Source organism: Monodelphis domestica, chromosome 3 (assembly GCF_027887165.1).
Source record: "Monodelphis domestica isolate mMonDom1 chromosome 3, mMonDom1.pri, whole genome shotgun sequence".
NCBI lineage: Eukaryota > Metazoa > Chordata > Mammalia > Didelphimorphia > Didelphidae > Monodelphis > Monodelphis domestica.
The window spans coordinates 197353254-197372810 of record NC_077229.1 but is presented as its reverse complement, the minus strand read 5'-3'; the positions used below and the strand labels follow the sequence as shown (position 1 = coordinate 197372810).

General features: G+C 35.7%; 1 protein-coding gene and 1 long non-coding RNA gene across 3 annotated transcripts in view; one reads left to right on the top strand and one right to left on the bottom strand.

Annotated features, from left to right (window-relative positions):
• The window catches only part of F13A1 (coagulation factor XIII A chain), a 208960-nt gene that overhangs the window by 83031 nt on the left and 106372 nt on the right, over window positions 1-19557 (top strand). Inside the window, exon 6 of the mRNA XM_001367973.4 lies at window positions 12031-12149. Within this exon, the coding sequence (XP_001368010.2) occupies window positions 12031-12149 (119 nt within the window). The remainder of the gene's footprint in view (window positions 1-12030; window positions 12150-19557) is intronic.
• Window positions 1-19557, bottom strand: part of LOC103106276 (uncharacterized) — an 83518-nt gene that overhangs the window by 55927 nt on the left and 8034 nt on the right. For both annotated transcript variants that reach the window (XR_001629022.2, XR_001629023.2), the window contains exon 2: window positions 18104-18250. This is a non-coding gene — a long non-coding RNA (uncharacterized LOC103106276). The remainder of the gene's footprint in view (window positions 1-18103; window positions 18251-19557) is intronic.

The window sequence follows — 19557 nt, the reverse complement described above, 5'->3', positions numbered from 1 at the left end:
CCAGGCACTGTGCTCAATGTTTTATAATCATCTCATTTGTTCCTCACAATAACCTTGGAAGATAGAGGCTACTATTATTGCTATTTTACAGATGATGAAATAGAAGTTGATGGTAGGTAAGTTATTAAACCCATGAAGTCTCAGTTTCCTCATTCATAAAATAGAGATAGTAGGATTGGTATAAGTGTCAAATTAGATAGACAGCTAGATTATATAGTGGTTAGACTGATGAGCATGGAGTCAAGAAAACCTGAGTTCAAATCCAGCCTCAGACACTTACATAACTACAAATAAGGGCAACAAGCAAAATGATTTAGGAGGACTAGAGGTATATGGAAGTGAATTTAGACTATTATTCTAACAAAAAAGAATTCTGGTTAATTCAATATATTTCAGTACATTTGAGGTCCTGAATGAGCGAGATCATTAATTTAGTCTACATAACAGTTTTCTTGTGACTGTGACCCTAGGATAAATATTCATTCTCATCATAAGCCTTTGTTAATTTATTAATTTTCATGTAGTTTTAATGGAATATGACTGACCAAACTATAACCATTTTTCTCACAAATATACACTCTACAAAATAAAGTTTTACCTTCCTCTAGACCTGAGTTACTCCCAAAACAGTAGGTGAAATCCATTCAGTCATTCCAATAAACCCACAGCCCCTTCTCACATCAATTAGACCGCCATTGCCCAGCTTCTGTCAGTGGTAGCCTGGAGGACTCAGACAGTGAATGTGTTCTCATGAGAAAGAAGCTGACTCCCAGGTAAAGAGTACAAGTCAGCAAAATAAGAAGTTTCTACACCTGAGCTCTACGGTTATTTATCAAATTCATGTACCATTAATAATACTATCCAACTTTCACAGAACTTCAAACTTTCAAGATACTTTTCCATCATTATTTCATTAAGAGGCAGTACACTAAAGAGTTCTTGGAAGTCCTAGGTCCTGCTCTACCATTTAATACCTCATATGACTTCAAACAAATTATTTTACATCTCATGGCCTCAGTTTCCTTATCTATATAAATTTGGGGTAAAGTGAATGAAATAGATGACTCCCAAAGAACTATAATCCTCATAAAAACCCTTTGAGATTGGTGGAATATTGCTAACTCTAATTACTGAATATTATTAATCCTATTTTACAGATTGACTGGCCCAATACCACACAGAAAGCCTGTAGCAGTAACTTAGTTCTCTGGACGTCCAGTCCAATGCTCTTATTACATTTTTTTGAAAGTCAAAATCCTTGGTTTCTTTGATTTAATCACAATCAAAAGATTTACCTGGAAATTTCCATAATTGTAGTTTCCACTGTTCTAACCAAGATTGTAGAGGACCACAATGAAAGAGAAAGAGGAAGGAAGGTATAAGTTGATATTCATGAAATCAAATAATATTTTTCTGTGCAAAGAAAAAAAAAATATATATATATATCATCAAAGGCACACCACTCCCCAAGAGAAATTAATGCTAAATAAGGAAGGCCTGACATTTTCTTTGTAGATAATGTTTTATGAATTATAGTCACATTTCTAAAGGTAGTCGAATACACTTGAAAATTCCTTAACCAGCAAATCTGGCAAATGAGTACAAATCAAGGAAACTTTCAGAGCAGACGTGATCTGTAATGCATGCAACATGTTTAACAGGGTATATAAATGGGTAACATCTGCCCAAAGAACCACCCTTCAATAGCTCATGGACTCATTAGACTCTAAGACCAAAAGGGCCATCTCCCAGGCAATTTGCTTGCTTCTAGACAGCATGGCCATCAAACCCTCCTAGAAAAATGGACGAATTTGAAATTTCCAGAAAAGCAAATACCAGAAATGCCATTTTAAATATGTTACCATGTCTCACAACTCCCACAGTCAAGATGTTGTTCCTAATGTCAATTCTGAAACCCTCCTAATGTAGCTTATCACCCCACCTGCTTACTTTCAATGATGAAAAATATTTTGCAGGCTGAATTCCTTCTTGTTGTCTTTCTCCAGTGACTCTCTGAACCTCCAACTGCCTTTCAAATAGTAAATAGTAATCATTAACATTTATATAGCACTTACTATGTGCCAGATGTTATGCTAAGCACCTTATAATTACTATCTCATTTGGTCCTTATAACAACCCTGGGAGATAGATGCTCAATTTATGTCTGAGGAAACTGAGGCAAATGAAGGTGAAGTGTTTTGCCCAGGGTCACACAGCTGCTAAGTATCAGGCTAGATTGGAAATCTGGTCTTCTGATTATAGGCTCAGTGCTTTATCTTCTGCACCTCAGTAATGGGAGGTATTTGCATTATTTTTCCTCTAGCTATCACAAATTTCCTCATTCAGGACTGCTTCCTTCAACCTGGCAAGTCAACCAGACATTTTAAAATAAATAAAGGGAAATATAATATGATAAAATATAACATAACATAACATATTATAATATAATATAACACAACATAACATAATATAGCATAATATAACATAACACAACATACTATAACATAATAAATATGCGATAAATGTAATATATGATATACAATGATATGGAATCATTATATTATATTAGCTGTGATATGATATGATATGATTAGATATGACATGATACAACATATTAGAACACAACAATATAATATGCAATGTCATATCATACATATAATATGTATAATACAATATAGTATCAATAAAATAAATATTTAAAATAAATAAATAACATATTAAAGGGATAGATCCTTTGCATTTCCATATTTTTTAATAAAGCAAGGGATATTTCTAACTATCCAAAAGCTAAACAGGTGTCTTCAAGACATCGTTGAGAGATGAATGACTTGAAGGCTACAGGCAACATAAGATCATAGCTAAAGAAAAGAACATGGAGGTAAGAAAAACAAGGTTTAAATTCTATCTCTGAGACACATTAGCTATATACCCTTGGATAAATCATTTAGCCTCTATGTACATGAGGCAGCTCCCTCAAACGAATCTACTAAATCAGAGAAGGCTTAGGCAGGTCCTTCGCACATTGCCAATTAGTAGGAGATCTCCCAGCAGCCCTCTCAACAACAGCTTTGGATTTTCTTTGATCCCTAAGTACATGGATCCAGACCTTTAGGAAGTGAAAGACTTCTTAAATTTTTCAGAGTGCCTTCGTTTTTTACCTTTCAGCAGCATTGAGTAAACTCAAAGGACTTAGCAACCAATACAAGCTAATAGTCTCCTTTTCCCCGTAGAGGTGATTCCCATATTAAAATTAATTAAACTAGTATTCCTTTCTACTCTTCTGGTATAAATTCTTATTTTCCCTGGGTGACTAGGCAAATGGCAGTTTCTAAGACTGCCTGAAATCAACTCTATAAACAAGTCCTAAAAATTTACCAGCCCACAATTTTATTTTTAACTATCCCAACATCTCCACAAATGGCAACAGTAAAATAAATGAGATCATCTTTCTTTACTATTTGCCTAGCATAAATTGTTAGCCACCCTTAGTGACTGGTTATTTACAAGATTGCCTGAGAATATGATCTGGCATTGCTCAAAGGATAACATGATTTTATGCCAGTGGGGATAATAGCATCATCTGTAGTCATCGTACCAAGGTTGCAATTAGCGACATTGGTCTTTTTTCCCCTCTGTTGACATTCATTTTTTTTATTAATCTCTCCCCACTGGCCCCCTCCCCCAAAAAGGTCACTTCAGACCACTGGGACCTGGTTCTCTATTCCTACTCCATTGAGCAATGTGGGTCTAGTCTCCCCACCTGATTCTATGAATTCCAGAGTGTGAATTCTGAGGCTGTAGATGGAGAGCTAGCCATAATACAGCAAAGTGTGGGTTTAAATTAGGCCTTGGCTACATACTAGCTGTGACCCAGACTGAATTATTTAACCTCTCAGAGCCTTAGGTTTTAAAATTCTGAAGGTTTAAATTGCAGAACAGTTGTGGGATCAGCACTGGTTAAAAGTTTCCTCAGCTACCTTTGACTACACTAAAGAAGTCACCCTCAGGACTGCAAAGACAAACATCCTAAACCCTGAATCCCCCAAATTAGAGCAGTGTTTGGCTTCCAGAACAAGGTGTAATTTTCCTGAATTTGTCTTTGTTGCATGGTAGCTTTCTTAGGTGCAAAGATACCTTTCTCTCTAGACTGCTCACAAAGAACCACCCAAAAAGCAGATAAAAGACAAAAGAATTCCAGGGATTTTATCACCAAGTTTCCACCTTTTTTTTTAGCCCATCAAACAAAGGTTTTAGAGTTTCCATAGTGATGTGAATATTTTTTACCTAGCTCTAGGACAACTGTATTTTAAAGTGACAGGTGTGTTTTTACCCCTTTCAATCTTCCCATAAAGTCAAGAAAAGAAATTTAAAATTAAAATTCAGGCTCCTCTATTTGACTTTCTATGACTTGCCATGGATTCATGACCATGCCTGTCCATCTTGTAGCATAATTTAGTTGAGTGACTGGAAGGAAAAGGAGACCTATTCTGGAGTCACAAAACTGCCCCTTGTTCCTGGTTTGTGTTTTTGATTTATAATGCACTATCAGTAATAACCCAAAGATATAAAGCAAATTCTTGAGTAGGAGAACAATCCAGGGAGATGTCCCTTTTCCAAGTTTCTGTTCCAATTTTAAGTATATAAAAATAATTCTTAATAGCATGGAGAAAAAGAATAATAACTATTATAATTATAGAGCACTTGCTAAGAGGCTACTGGAAATGTATCAAAAGGAAACCAAGTCATGTCAAGTCAACAAGGATTTATTAGGCATCTACTATATGCCAGACATTGTGCTAAGAGTTGGGGATAGAAAGAAAGGCATACACCACCACAAAAATAATGATACAAGCAGCTAGAGAAATGAAATAAGAGTAACGATAGGAGATAATTTCTAAATGGTGGATTAGGGTTTATAGCTGCTTTATGTTCTACTTAAATGTTTTTTCATTTGATCTTCATGGCAACTTTTCTGAAGGAATCAGTACAATATTATTATTTTAACTCTTTGGCTGTAAAAACTGAGTTTTAGAGAGATTAAATGACATATATTCCCAAGCCCACACACCTAATAAAGGGACAGAATTGGATTTGAATACAAAACTTCTAAGTACACTTCAAGTTCTTCCTACTCCTAGATTCCCGCTCTGTATCCAGTTGACTTTTATTCCATTCTTAGATAACTGTTTAATACTATTTCATATATATTACCTTGTTGTTCAGTCATTTTTCAGTCATGCCTGATTGTTTGTGACTTCATTTGGAATAGTTTTCTTTGGCAAGATATTACAGTGGTTTGCCATTTACTTCTCCAGTTCATTTTACAGATGAGGAAACTGAGGCAAACAGGATTAAGTGACTGACCTATGGTCACACAGCTAGAAAGTTTCTGAGACCAGTTTGAATTAGGGAAGACCCCCAATTGGGCCCATAAAGAATTGGATGTAATTAAAAAACAACCAAAACTAGGAAGCATTGTTCTTAACCCTGGAAATGCAAATACAGATATCCCTTCCACATCACAGGGGTTAGGGCCATGGTGCCCTCCCATCTGGAAAATCTGAATAAAATTTTTTGGTCTCATCAGATTTTTCTTTAATAGTTCTATGATCTTCTCCATTGAGTAGTGTGTAGTTTGTTTTATATGTCCATATTATCCCCTGATGAATAGGCTGAATGAGAGACATGTTAGTTGTCATTTAGTGGCCATCACCTGTTGTCTGAGGTTTCCACAAAATATCTCCCAAATTCACACTTAATTTCTAATGTCAATCCATAATATATCAAAACTGCAATGGGAAAGTTTTGATGTGGAAGAGATACCTGTAAAGTGGGATAGTCCTTGCTCTCCCAGAGTTCATCTGATAATGAGGGAAGACATCATATATGGAAGATTTTAGCTTCAAGACAGATGGCAAGGTTCCATGGTCCTTAGGGTATAGCAACAAAACAGATGGTGATGTCTTTTCTTTAATTTTTTTCCACCAACAAAATCATATTCATTTCTGATATTGAGTTATTTGACAATGCCAAGGACTTTGATGGCAAGAACTTTCTTTTCTGAGTCTAATATAAATGTAAGATATTAAGCTAGACTCTAGGTACAGAAATAAATATTTTCATGATACGGTCCCTACCCTCTAGTATTTTACATTTTCTTGAAGTAGGAACACAATTGCTTGCATCCTGTCTCATTGGCTAGAATATGAACTCTTTGAAAACAGGGACTCTTTATCCTTGGTGCCTAGCATAGCTCCAGGAACCTCACAGGTGTTGAATATTCAGTATAGCTGGATGAAGGGTTTTGTTTACATGGGCTGATTGAACTGGAGGGGATCAGGGAAGGTTTCACAAAATAGATAGCCCCTAAATTGAGTCTTGAAGGGAGAGAGAAGAATTCTGAAAGATGGAGATAAGGAAGGAAAAGCCTTCCAGGCATGGTAGGATCAATTGCTGTATAAATGAATTCAGGCCAGAGAAGGCAAGATGAATTGTAGTTTATATGAAAACTGGAAAGATAGTTTTGAACCACATTATGGAATAGTTTAAATGATGGAATCCTTTTATTCTAGGAAGAATCGGGAACCATGGTAGATTTTTGAGCAGGTGAGTGACATGGTTAGACCCTTGTCTATAAAACTGACACATGTTGTGGAAGGATCCTTCTTCCAACCTCAGATGTCAGTTAGGTTCAGATGGAACTGAACCTAAATAGATAAACAAAGCCATCTAGATGAAGCCTTTATTTTGGTAAAGAGAGGACTAACTCACTATATCTCCTTCCAGGACTATGCAAAGAGGGTGGGAAGCGTGTGTGTTAGCACAATGCCTGATTTAAAAATCAGGAGTAATGTGAGTTCAAATCCCATTTCTAATATTTAATAATTAGATGACAGTTACTAGCTAACATTTCCTCTCTGAGACTCTGTTAAATAGGGACAATAATCCATGTCATATCTGTCTCACAGAATTTTGTGAAAATCAAATGAGATAATATATGTGTAAACCTTAATGCACTATAAAAATATCAGTTATTTTTATTTTCTCATTACTAAAAATCACTTATGTGTACAAAGACACAATAAAAAAGATCATCCTAGAAAAATAGGGTCAGGGAAAGAGGTAAGCTAACTAGATAGAGTTAGGAGACAGATGGAGATAGATAGATGATAGATAGATAAGGCAGGCAGACAGACAGATAAAGAGATAGACAGACAGACAGACAGACAGATAGATAGATAGATAGATAGATAGATAGATAGATAGATAGATAGATAGATAGATAGATAGATAGATATGTATCAATAAACAAGGGCTTATTAAGCGCTTACTCCTTGCTAACCAGGCAGCTAGGTGACACAGTAGATAGAGTGTTAGGTCTGGAGTATAGATGACCTGAGTTCAAAACTGACCTCAGACATTTCCTAGTATGAACCTGCACAAGTCACTTAACCTAATTTGCCTTAGTTTCCTCATCTGTAAAATGATCTGAAGAAAGAAATGGCAAACTAATAATTATTGCCAAGAAAACCCCAAATAGAGCTGGGCAGGACTGATCAACAACAAAACTGCTCTAGGCATTATACTAAGTGTTGGAGTTAGACAGATATTCAAAAATCTGGCCATTCCCTCAAGAAGCTTTGTGTAAAATAAGAGAGAACTTGTAAATAATTACATACATGCATACAAGTTATATACAGAGAAAATGGAAAATGATCTCAGAGAGAAGGCTTTTTAGGGTGAAGATGGGTTGGGAAGGCAAGGTTTGGAGGCGAGATGAGAAAGACTTCCTGAAGAAGGTAGAATTTGAGCCAAGTCCTGAAGGAAGCCAGAAGAGAGAGGTGAGAAAGGAGAGCATTCTAGGCATAGGAGAGATCCAGTGAAAGGTCAGGGAGACAGGAGATGGGGGGTCTTGTGAGAGGAACAGCAGGAACAAAAGCTGACAAAAGGACCGAAAAATTGTGCCAGTATCCACATAATATTTAAATGGTCTAGAGGGAAGTGGGGAGGGAGTAGCTAAGTGGCAAAGTTGATAGAGTTCTGGACCTGGAAGCAAAAAAGACTACTTCTTGAGGTCAAATTCAACCTCAGATAATTACTAGCTGTATTACTTTGGGCAAGTCATTTCACCCTATTTACCTCAGTTTCCTCATTTGTAAAATGGAACTGGAAAAGGAAATAACAACCCAGTAGACTATCTTTGTCAAGCAAACCCCAAATGATATCACAAAGAGTTGGACATGACTGAAATGACCGAAAAACAAAGAGGGAATCCTGCAACAGGATCATTTCTATCAGATGACTTTGTAAACAAGAATCCCCACAGGATAAGAGGGAATGGATGAATTGTGATTTTTGGTGGGGAATACACACATTAATGAGATTAGCAGCTCCATTTAAATACTGGTCATATTTATAGTATTCAGTTTCTGTATTTGTTTATAATGAAACAGATAGACTCTTTCTTTTTAAACCCTTACCTTTATCTTAGAATCAGTACTGCATATTGGTTCTAAGGTAAAAGACCAGTAAGGGCTAGGCAGTGGGGCTTAAGTGACTTGTCCAGGGTCACCCAACCAGGATGTGTCTGAGGCCAAATTTGAACCCTGAACCTCCCATTTCTGGACCTGACTCTCAATCCACTGAGCCACCCAACTGCCCTCTGAAACAGCTATATTCTTAAAGCTCTAGGTTACCTTAGAAGTTAAAGACTGGTCTGATCATCTCATTTTATAGAGGAGAAGACTGAGTCCCAGGGAGGTGCCATCCCAATGTCATGGGAGTGAAAGAGTTGGGGGTAGAACCCAGGTTTCCTAATTCTTTCAGTCCCGTGCTCTTTTCACTAGATCCCTGCATGTTTTATCTCTCCAAAGGGAATCCTGGGTTTGCTGACAGTGAAAGGAAGAGATGAAACGATTTTCTTTTCTCCTTTATTCTGTCGCATTTACAGGTAGCATTGAAGAGGAGGTAAATAGGTCTTTTGAGCACATCAGGGGTTGGGCAAATGATGCTTCTATTTACCTAAAGCTAGGCTAGATGAAAAGGGAGATGTGAGGAGGGAATGGAGCAGTCTCCTTTCCCCTGCATTAGCTAGAGAACACAGGCTCCCTGGAACTTCAGGGAGATGGGAATGCACCCAGAGTTTTTAAAAGATGTGATAAATACTTTTGCAAGGGTAAAATCCTGCTGTGTCAATGCGAGGTATGCCTTTATGGCTAAATTATAAATACAATGGCGATGGCACTTACATTAGTAGTGTCAGTTCTATTTTAAGCAATCTGACAGATATATGAGAGTTTTAGTGCCTTTAAAATTGAATCCATATTCTTAGATGGGAACTTATGAACAAAAAGCTCTATGATGGGAAGAAATAATGAAAGCATATAGGCCTGAAAGAGGCCTTTAATGATCATCCCATATTAATGCTCTCAGTCATTCAATCAGTCCATAAACATTTATTAAGTACCTACTATGTGCTAGGCGCTGTGTACTTCCCTTCGAACTTTCTTCAGGTGACAGTCCCTTCCACCATTATTGCCATTTCTCTGAGTCTTGTGGTTATGTGACATGTATCTCTTTAAAAAATTTTCATGATTAGAACTACTTTTGACCTCTAATTGTTGATGAGATGGTAGAGAGATAAGGAAGGGAGGTGCTGAAAAAAATAACACATGTAGATATATATGCATTTATATCCACATTATATATATATATATATATATATATATATATATATATGGAGAGAGAAAGAAAGAGGTATCTAATATTTATAAAGAATGCCAAGAAAAGGTTAGAAGGAAAGTCAGAAAGAGGCACAAATAAGTAAGACAGCTTTGAAAGAAAGCTATAGTCTGAATTTAGTGCATGCTTTAAAAGAAAAGCTAATTGTATATAATAGAAATAAAGCAACAAAGCAGTACATTGAATAGAGTGCTGGTCTTCTGGTCAGAAAGATCAGAGTTCAAGTTCCCCTCAGATATTTATTGGCTAGACAAGTCACTTAATCTCTGTAAGACTCAATGTCCTTATCTGGAAAATGGGGATAATAAAAGCACCACAGAGAGTTATTTTAAGGACCTCAAAAGCTGAATCCATGATCAGAACGTAGAACACAAGATGAAAGAGGGTCTGAGAAATGATGATGCATCCTGAAGAGTCAATTTCAGATCTGACAAGCCATGATTGAACTGAATTGCCCATCACTGGGAAAGATTGCTCAGAAGTTGATGTCCTTGTAAAACTTGGACTCTAAATGTCATTGATACCAGAAGATTCCATTCAAAAACTACATTTTAAAGAGGAATCTGGAGAAAAATCATTTTAATAGTTTATTCAGATACATTTTATCCCATTCTTCACTGTCAGAGAGGGTAGGAAAGGAGCATAGAGGTTATACTTTGATATAAATGTACCTTACATGTATTGCCTGTTAGAATGATATTGATGAATTAATGTTATGTATATGTATATATATAATATACATATATATATATATATTAAAATACCACAAGAGGTAGTTGTAATTGGGGTAAGCAAAAGGTACTTCTCAAGATCTCCCAGAATTCATCAGTCCTTGGACATAGGGAAACAAGGTTTCTGAGAAGAGAGCAGAAGACAAAAGAGAAAAGAATCAAAGATTTTTGCTCAATAGAAGCTGGACATCTGCAAAGATAAAGTTCTTGCATAAATGTTAACTTACTCTGGAATGGGAAAAGAAACAAATTAAGATTTGAATTAAATGGCAGTTTTATCAATAGGATAGAAGAACCAGAAGCTGAGAATAGTCTATCTAGTCTCAGATGCTTGGAAAGAGCTGAGGGAAAGAATAATAAGATTTTACCCTAAACTAAACCAAGCTGAACTCATGGACTTGAAATCAGCAAATTGCACCCTCAAGAGATAAGATTCACACTTTCCTAGAACCTTCAGGGATATAATAAAAGCATCTTTACTCAGTCTTGAGTGTGTTACAGGATGCTTACTGTGAGGAGGAATACAAGCAATGGTGGAATGTACATTATCATTGTGGAATACATTATCAAAGCTATAGCCACTAGGAAGAACGCTCTAACTAGTCCAAGGATAGAGTGGAGTAGAGAGGAAGGCAGGGGACATAGGGAGTCTGGCAATACACACTCACATGGAAAAACTGAAAAAGAACCAAATTCCTTCTCAATCAATCAATCAATCAATATTAGTTAAGCACTGTGCTACAGGGCTAGGGATGTGAAAGGGGCAATAGATAGTACGTACCCTCAAGGATATTACAATCTAAGTTCCCAATCAGATTCAATTGCTATCTAAGTCACTGAGACTGGCCACATGGCAAGGATGAGGAATGATAAATAGCTGGACACCTTATTCTGCTGGTATCCTTCAGATGTCAAGGAAAAGTGACATTTTGGATATATCTCTGTGGTGAACTCATGGAAGGTCAAGGACAATATTCATCCTCACAGGATGGACAGAACCAGATGGGTTGCAAGCTGCATGGCTGGAAGGAACATCCAAGTTGATGAGATCATAGATTCATCCTGAATATTGATGCTTTGATGGGTGTGTGATTTCTTAAGACGCAGATTTATTTTAATAATCATCTGCCATTCAGCTGTTTTCTATTAACATTAATAGGGTAGAAATTGTTTTGGTTTTTTTGTTTGTTTTGTTTTGTTTTATCTGTGGTGCTGATTTGGACCTGCATCACAGAATTCCGAGTTTAAAATTGCTGGTGCACAGTAATCCTTAAATGCTTGATGAGACATGGAGAGTTAATTGTGCCATCTTGAGCACATGAAGAAGAAGAGTCTGAACTTGTCAGCATTTCCCAGCATGCCTCATTTACATCCCAATTTGGGGTACTTATTGTACTCACTGTTGATTCAGATTCCATAGGAGGAAATGAGAGAAGATTGTGAAGTAGAGACAATTTTTCCATCATATTTTTTTATGTTTCAATTAAAAATGAGACATTACTTTAGAGTATTTTAAAGTGACTTAGTAATGGTTATTATGTTTAAAACCCTTCTGCAGAGGATACTGTGTATCTGGATAATGAGAAGGAAAGAGAAGAGTATGTCCTGAATGACCTTGGGACTATTTTCCATGGAAACTTTGATGACATAAAAACTAGGAGCTGGAATTATGGTCAGGTAAGCCATTTTAAACTTTATCATCATCTTCCTAAGCATTTATTTGAATCTGTGGTGCCTGGGTTTTTTTAACTCCTTTTAATGGCAAAAAGTTGTGGTTTTCTATTATCAGTGTTTGTTTTTATTGTTATTATCTGTTTGTTAAGAAAATTCATTCCATTCAAAAATTATAATGACTTAATAGATTTGGATTCTCAGTAATGTGGATGTGCTGGTCAATGATATAGATGGGATGGCTATGAGAGATCCACTGTCACATGCCCCCCAAATGGCAGACTCTACCTTCCCACTTGTACTGGCTTTTTTTATCTTGCCCATGAAGTTACACCTATTCTGCTTTCAATAGGACAGTCTGAGTCATGTGTTCTGACTTCCCAGGCACATAATCACACCACGCTACTGGGTCAGAGACAATGAAAGAGGACCTTTCATCCTACCTTAATGCACATATAACAACTATTAGTTATATTTCTAGGTTAATTTCATGCAGTTATTTTGGATTTTCATAGTGAAGGACTTCAAAGTATTTTTTGTTCTAGTATTTTTCTCCTAAAATCAGTCTGGTCTTATAAACATTTATGCTTTTTTATGTAAACAACTTACAGATTTACTTTATAAAATATTCATTTTCCCCTTTGTTATCAATGGATATTATATTTTATCCTAGAAGCAACGAAATATCATTAAAAATCTTTTGGTCAAGAAGAAGAGGTGACATGGGCAGATATTGTTTTAGGAATATCTGTTTGACAGCTTTGTAGAGGCTAAATTGGAGAAGGGATAAGCTAGAAATAAAGAAAAGTTAGGAGGCCGTTGTAATAGTCAAGTCAAAAGATAATGAGGGTCTGTCAGGGTAGTGGTGGGTACAAATAGAGTTAAGGAGGTGGATGCAAGAGATGTTGTTGAGGTAGGATTGACATTTGGTTACTAATTGGATACTGAGCTTAAGGGAAAATAAATAGTCAAGTGTTACTGTGTAGTTGTGAATTGGGGAACAGCAAGAATGATGGTGCCATTAGTAGAAATGGCACATGTTTGGAAGAGAGGGATAAGTTTGGAGTATAGAATAGAATAATGAGTTCCATTTTGGATGTATGAAGGATAAGATGCTTATGCCTATGACTTGACATCCAAGTGGAGAATAGTAATATGGGTGTGAAGCCCAGGCAAGAGGAAGCATAATAGACATACTAGTGTCAGCACATATTATCACTCCTGCTTTTCTCATAGTAAGGGTATATAAGTACTCTTTGTCCTTATTATTCTTTACTTTTCCCATCCTTCTGAGAAATTTTTATGCATATAATTTTCTTGATTTCTGCCTAGTTTTGTAAAGCACCCATATTTCTGTCATTTATGACTTCTGTTCTCTGTTTTCTTGACTATTAATACATTGGACTGTGTGACTGATGGATTTCAGAATCTCTGCTTTGCTTCTTTTTTTACATAAGATTAGATGTTGATATGAAAGATAGTAGAAAAATGTTTTGTGTCTTGTTGAATGACCAGAAGAGACCATAAAGGTGATAGGGACACAGTTTATGTTGGCCTGCCATATCTTATAGGTTGAGCTTGCCAATAGTTACTAGGATTCTCAATTCTTAAAAAACAAAAACAATCTTTGACTACATCCTATGCAATACTTGGGTCTTTTACTTTATTTCTGCAATTTCATAGTCTAGACCTTCACTAGACCTCTACAAGTACATGACATCCTTAGTTCAGGTATATCTAACAGATTCAATAGGCAATTATTGGATAGACAATCTAACTAGTCTTTACAAAATGCCTTTGGTAAACCATTCTTAGTTTCTTTTAAATGATTTTTTGACATCTTTAGTTTTTTCTATTACCAGAATTTCTGCCTCATTCCTGCCATATACATGTACATATACATGTATTTACATATATATATCATGCCATGTAATAAATAATAATATTTTAAAGGAAAAAGAGAAACAAATCATCAAGACCAATCAATAGATTAAAGGAGTATGAAAATAAAAGTGATGTTACACATATGTAGACCTCTCACTTCTGAAATAGAGTGCTTTCGATGTCTTCCCATTTCATCTTTTTTTTAGAGTCATGATTGATTAGAAAATATACTTATTTTCACTGTGTCCCCAAGAGATTAAAAAAAGAGAGAAAAAAACCTATTTGTACACAAATATTTAATACAGCTTTTTTGTGGTTGCTCAGCAAAATCAATTTGGGAATGCCTGAACAAGTTGTAGTATATGATTGTTCTATACGAAATGACAAGTAGGATAATTTCAGAAAAATTGGGAAAGTCTTACACAAACTGATGCAGAGTGAAGTGAGCAGAACCAAAAGAACATTGAACACTGACAATTTTTTAAATGAACAAATGAATGATCTAATTATTCTTAGCAATGCAGTGAGCCAAGAATCTCAGAGACTCATAGTGAAAAATACCATCTGCCCTCTGAGAAAGAATTGATGGAATATGAATGCAGACTGAAACATAGGATATCTCACTTTTTTTCTATTTCTTTTTTATTGGAGGTGTCTTCCATAAAATGGCTCACATGGAAAGATGTTTTCCATGATTGCACATGTAAAATCTATATCAGATTGCTTGACATCTGGGGAGGGGGAATAAGGAGGGTAATAAGGGAGATGGGAAGGAGGGAGAGAAATTGGAACTCAAAACTTTAAAAAAAGTATGTTAAAATTTGTTTTTAAATGTAATTGAGAAAAAATAAAATATTTTAAATACATCTAGTTTTAAACAACTCAGATAAAAAAAATAATTTAGAGCCCAGCTTAATCATAAAATGATGGATTGTCTATATTACCAGAAACGTCTACACAGTAACTCAACCAAGAACATAGCTTTTTATGGATTGTTAACACAATGTTTCTACACATGAATGCTACTAATTGCAAAAGAGTGGTGTCATCATTAAAGCAGCACAGTAAGTCCTCTACTTAGACATATGTTGTTAGCAGCCAGGTGAATTATAACTGTCTCAAAATGACAAGTATTCCTTTTTTTTTTTAAATTGTAAATCAGCCAATTCACTAATTCATTCCGGCAACCTTTACTCCTCAAAAATTAGATAAAATTAATGAGTTTTAGGACACTTCCACATGAGCACATACATTTCTGGGGGAAAACATTTTATAGCAATAAGAAAAGGAAAAATACATAGCTTGTGTTCCATTTGTCAGAAAGCTTTGCTAAAGGGATCAAAACCAACAGCTGGCATCTACCAAAGGTGAGATACAGTTTTGTCTTTGATGTTTGTTCATGGGGGATGCTTTGAATGGTGTTACTCTCTGTGAATGTGGTTGTGGGAATAGTTATAAAAATCTACCTTTGACAGTGGTGCTCTCAATGGCCTACAGTCACCGCTAACTTGAAATGAAAACCTTATGAAGCTCAACTTATAAAGATGCTAATGGTGGTCTGAAGGACTTTGAACTCAGTAAGCTACAAAGGTCAAGCAAATTCCTAATGACAGATATCCAGGAGCTGGTCAATGACCAGGTTGTAATCTTGAATTTGGAAGATGCCCATATGATGACATGAAAATGAGGACTAATGACTTTTCAGAATTAACATAGTCTTATGAGCTAATAAGTCAGAAAAAGATGAAGGTAATATAACAGGATGCATCAATAAAACCCAATAAATGATAATTTGCATTACTAATAAAGGACTTGTTCTTATTTTTAAAGAAAATATCTCTGAAATATTTATCATCTCAGAGGGTTTTGAACTCCTTCACCATCTTGTGCCCTCTCCTCTGAATTGTCATAAATGAAATTATCTGAAGGGATTTTTTTTGTTTATTTAAAAAATCTCAATTTATTAATCTTCTGCTTAAGAAAATCTAACTAGCCATAGATTCTCTCCATTCTGGAACAGACTCCATAGAACTTGCAACTTGGTGACAAGCCTGAGTGGCCAGGGGAGAGGCAGCCATGTTTGAAGCACTCGATCCATACTTCCAGTAGAGATAGCAAACCAATATATAAATAAATAAAAAATAAAACCTCTTCTGACATCATCATGTAGTTATTCCCCAAGACATCTTAAGAAGTTTCTCATTAGGACTCAAGATACTTCCCAGAAAGTGATGGGTCTTCTGGATGCCAAGACACTTTTTCCCTCTTCTCATACACTTTTCCCAGAATGTTATCTACTTAGCTGATTTAATTACCTCATCTTCCAGTGGGTCAAGTGGTCACTTGAACTTGCCCATAATTTCATTATCTCTAATAAAGACAAAAAATCCAGACAGAAAACAAGGAAGATACAATATAGCATCAGGAAGAGACAGCTTGCATTTCAGCCCTAAAATCAAACTGTTTGCGTTTTAAAATTTAAAGAGTTTTTTTGGGGGGTTAAAGGAGCACAATTTATTATTATCTTTCCACAAGATGCATTTCAGTTTGACTAGTACAGAAGTGTATGTCAGCTCCCTTGTTCTGGAAATGGTGTTCTATGAACAGAAGAAACTCAAGGTTATAATATATTGTAATGGTCCCAGTACCTTCCCCACTTTTCTAAATGAAGGAGCCCTAGGGAAGTTCAAAGCAGCTAAGTATGAATTAAGATACATCATTACAGCATTTTTTTTTTGCAACCATACCACTCTGTTGACTAATTAAGTTTCAGACAACTAAAACTACAGGTCTTTTATCACACATGTCTCCTGTACTTAAATAGTTGAGTTTTTTTTTTTCCTCCCAGGGAAGGAATTTAAATTTACCCATACTAAATTTCATCATTAAATTATAATCATGCCTTCATCCAATTTATCAATAGATAGTTTGTTTAGAAGTAAACCACAAGCAGAGCCTCAAAGCATGACTCCTGTGACTCTTTTAGATAGGCTTATTCACCCCAAACTGAATTTTCCTGGCAGCATTTCCTGAACTAACTCACTTAATTCCATCTATTAACAATAATATTTAAAAGACTGTCAAAATCCAGGTATCACATGAGTTGGTTATGTCTAGTTTTTCAGACAGATCTGTGATTCATGCATATGTTGAAGGAAGTTTCCTTCTTATAAACCATCAATGCCTGCTTATCCTGTGTAACTTTTATCCTGGCCCTCTGCAAGTTCACCACACAGAATCCATCCACCATGCTAGAAACCAGCTTTGTTTTCCCCTAGCATCACAATACAAGTGCATTAATTAACCCGTCTTCTTTTCTCTTAAACTTTTCCCTAATATCTTTCAGTCCTGCTCTTCTTCAAAGTATCTCATTGGTTACATATTGTGGACTTCTCATCACTGCCATGAGCTTCTCCATTGACCTAATTTACATGCTAGATATTTTTAATCCCTCTGAGATGATTTTGTTACATGTCTTGGAACCACACGATAAAACCAGTAGAATATTATTATTAAAAAGATGAGTCTTTGTTTCTAGGAAAAAAAACTTGGAGTCATTAAAGGAACTTTAATATGTCCTGAAACCAATCTAATCCATTTTCTAATTTGAGTTTAATTTTGGACTCAAACTCTATGTCCATTTATACTGTACTTTGCTATATCCATCCCAGACATGGATACTAATAGAAAAGTTTTAAAAGTTGTTCATCCAACTGCAAATCCTAATCTAGGCAGTAGATATTTTTCATCCACTTGGTCTTTTTTATTTGGATAGCCAAGCCAAACACTTTTGAATAGCTACTGATCTCTTCTAAGAATTTCTGCATTGTCTTAGGACTTAATACAACCAGAGCAATGTATCAGCAGATAGGAGCTTCCATTTGTATGGTGAAAATAATTTTCTATTTATATGATATGGAAACAACAACAACTATCTATTCAATCTGTTTACTCAAAAAACTTAGTTAAATAAAATGTGGGTGACATTTAGGCCAAATGGCCTATTGTTTGACATTTATTTCCCTCACTTTCCAGCTGGATATTTTGTTATAAAGTAGATGGCTCCACTCACTCACTTGTATGCTTGATAAACTAGTGCAGTAATCCACTCCTGCATCTCATGTTTTGGGGCTCATGCTTCACTGGTACATTAATTGGTTCCTTAAGGAAGGATTAAGCATCAATTACTCACACAGTCAGGCTGAGGTCACAGACAGAAGAATCTGAATGAATGAAAAATAAAGTATAAAAGACAAGAATGCTTGGCAAATGCATGTTTATTGATTAAATTGTAAGCTTTGACACTGGCTTGATGCCTGGATAGAAAGAGACCATATAGAGATTTCATATATATGTATATATATATATATATATATATGTATATATATGTGTATATATGTATATATATATACACACGTCTCTCTTTTAAAAAAACTTAATATATGTGCTGACTTGACTCCATAAGCAAACATCTTTTGGTTTGGTGCATGATGAGCTTACCTTCCAATTTCAGCCAGACATGCATACACACATACACATATAATACATATATATAATGCTTATATAATAGTATATATACATAAATATTCCTTAGTAAAAGTAATAAAGACCCCAGGTAGTCTTTGATGAGCTTATGATTACTTATTTAACAAGGAGAGAGTTACAGTTTAGTCTCATGCAACATTTGATTACAACCTTGCTAATAATTACTGGTGACACCCTGTTCCATGGGTCTTTTCTTTCCTTCTCTCTTACTCTTTTCTCTGTCCAGTTTTCCTCATTCTTATCTTTGTCCCTTATTCCTTGAATTTGTCTCTCCTTTTTCCCTCTAATGTTTGAGGTATAGATAGCAGTAAGCCCTAAGTACATGATTTACTTTCAATGAAGACTCTTGGGACTTGAGTTGACTACTGGAATGTAATTGTGGTTACTTTGTATGAATTCGGATATTTAGGTTGTTTTTCTGGATTTATCATTATTCTTTCATGAACCCTAACCTAGATCTGGAATCTACCTCTTTCTCCTTACTTGAGATCTCTTCTTTTTATTAGTGATTCCCTCCTAAGGACCACTATTTTAGGAAGGAACCTATGTATGTTTCACCCTACCCACTCCTGGAGTCTCCTTTCTCTCCCTCCCCCAAAACCTATTTTCCAGTTCCCTAGAATGTGTCTTCCTTCATTACAATGTAAACTCCATGAGGTATTTGCTTATGTTTGTATCACTAGTACTTGGCACAGTGCCTGGTATGTATGTTATATCTTATATATATATATGCTGTCTGTCTGTCTGTCCATCCGTCCATCTCTCTCTCTCTCTCTCTCTCTCTCTCTCTCTCTCTCTCTCTCTCTCTCTCTCTCTCTCTCTCTCTATCCATCTATCCTTCTATCCTTCTCTCTTTCTATATATCTATACCTATCTGACTGCCTATCTAGCGATATATGTCTGTCTATTTATCTATCCATTTTCAACAAAATGAGGAGAGCAATTACCAACTGCTTCTTTCACCAGACCAATTAACTGAGATTCA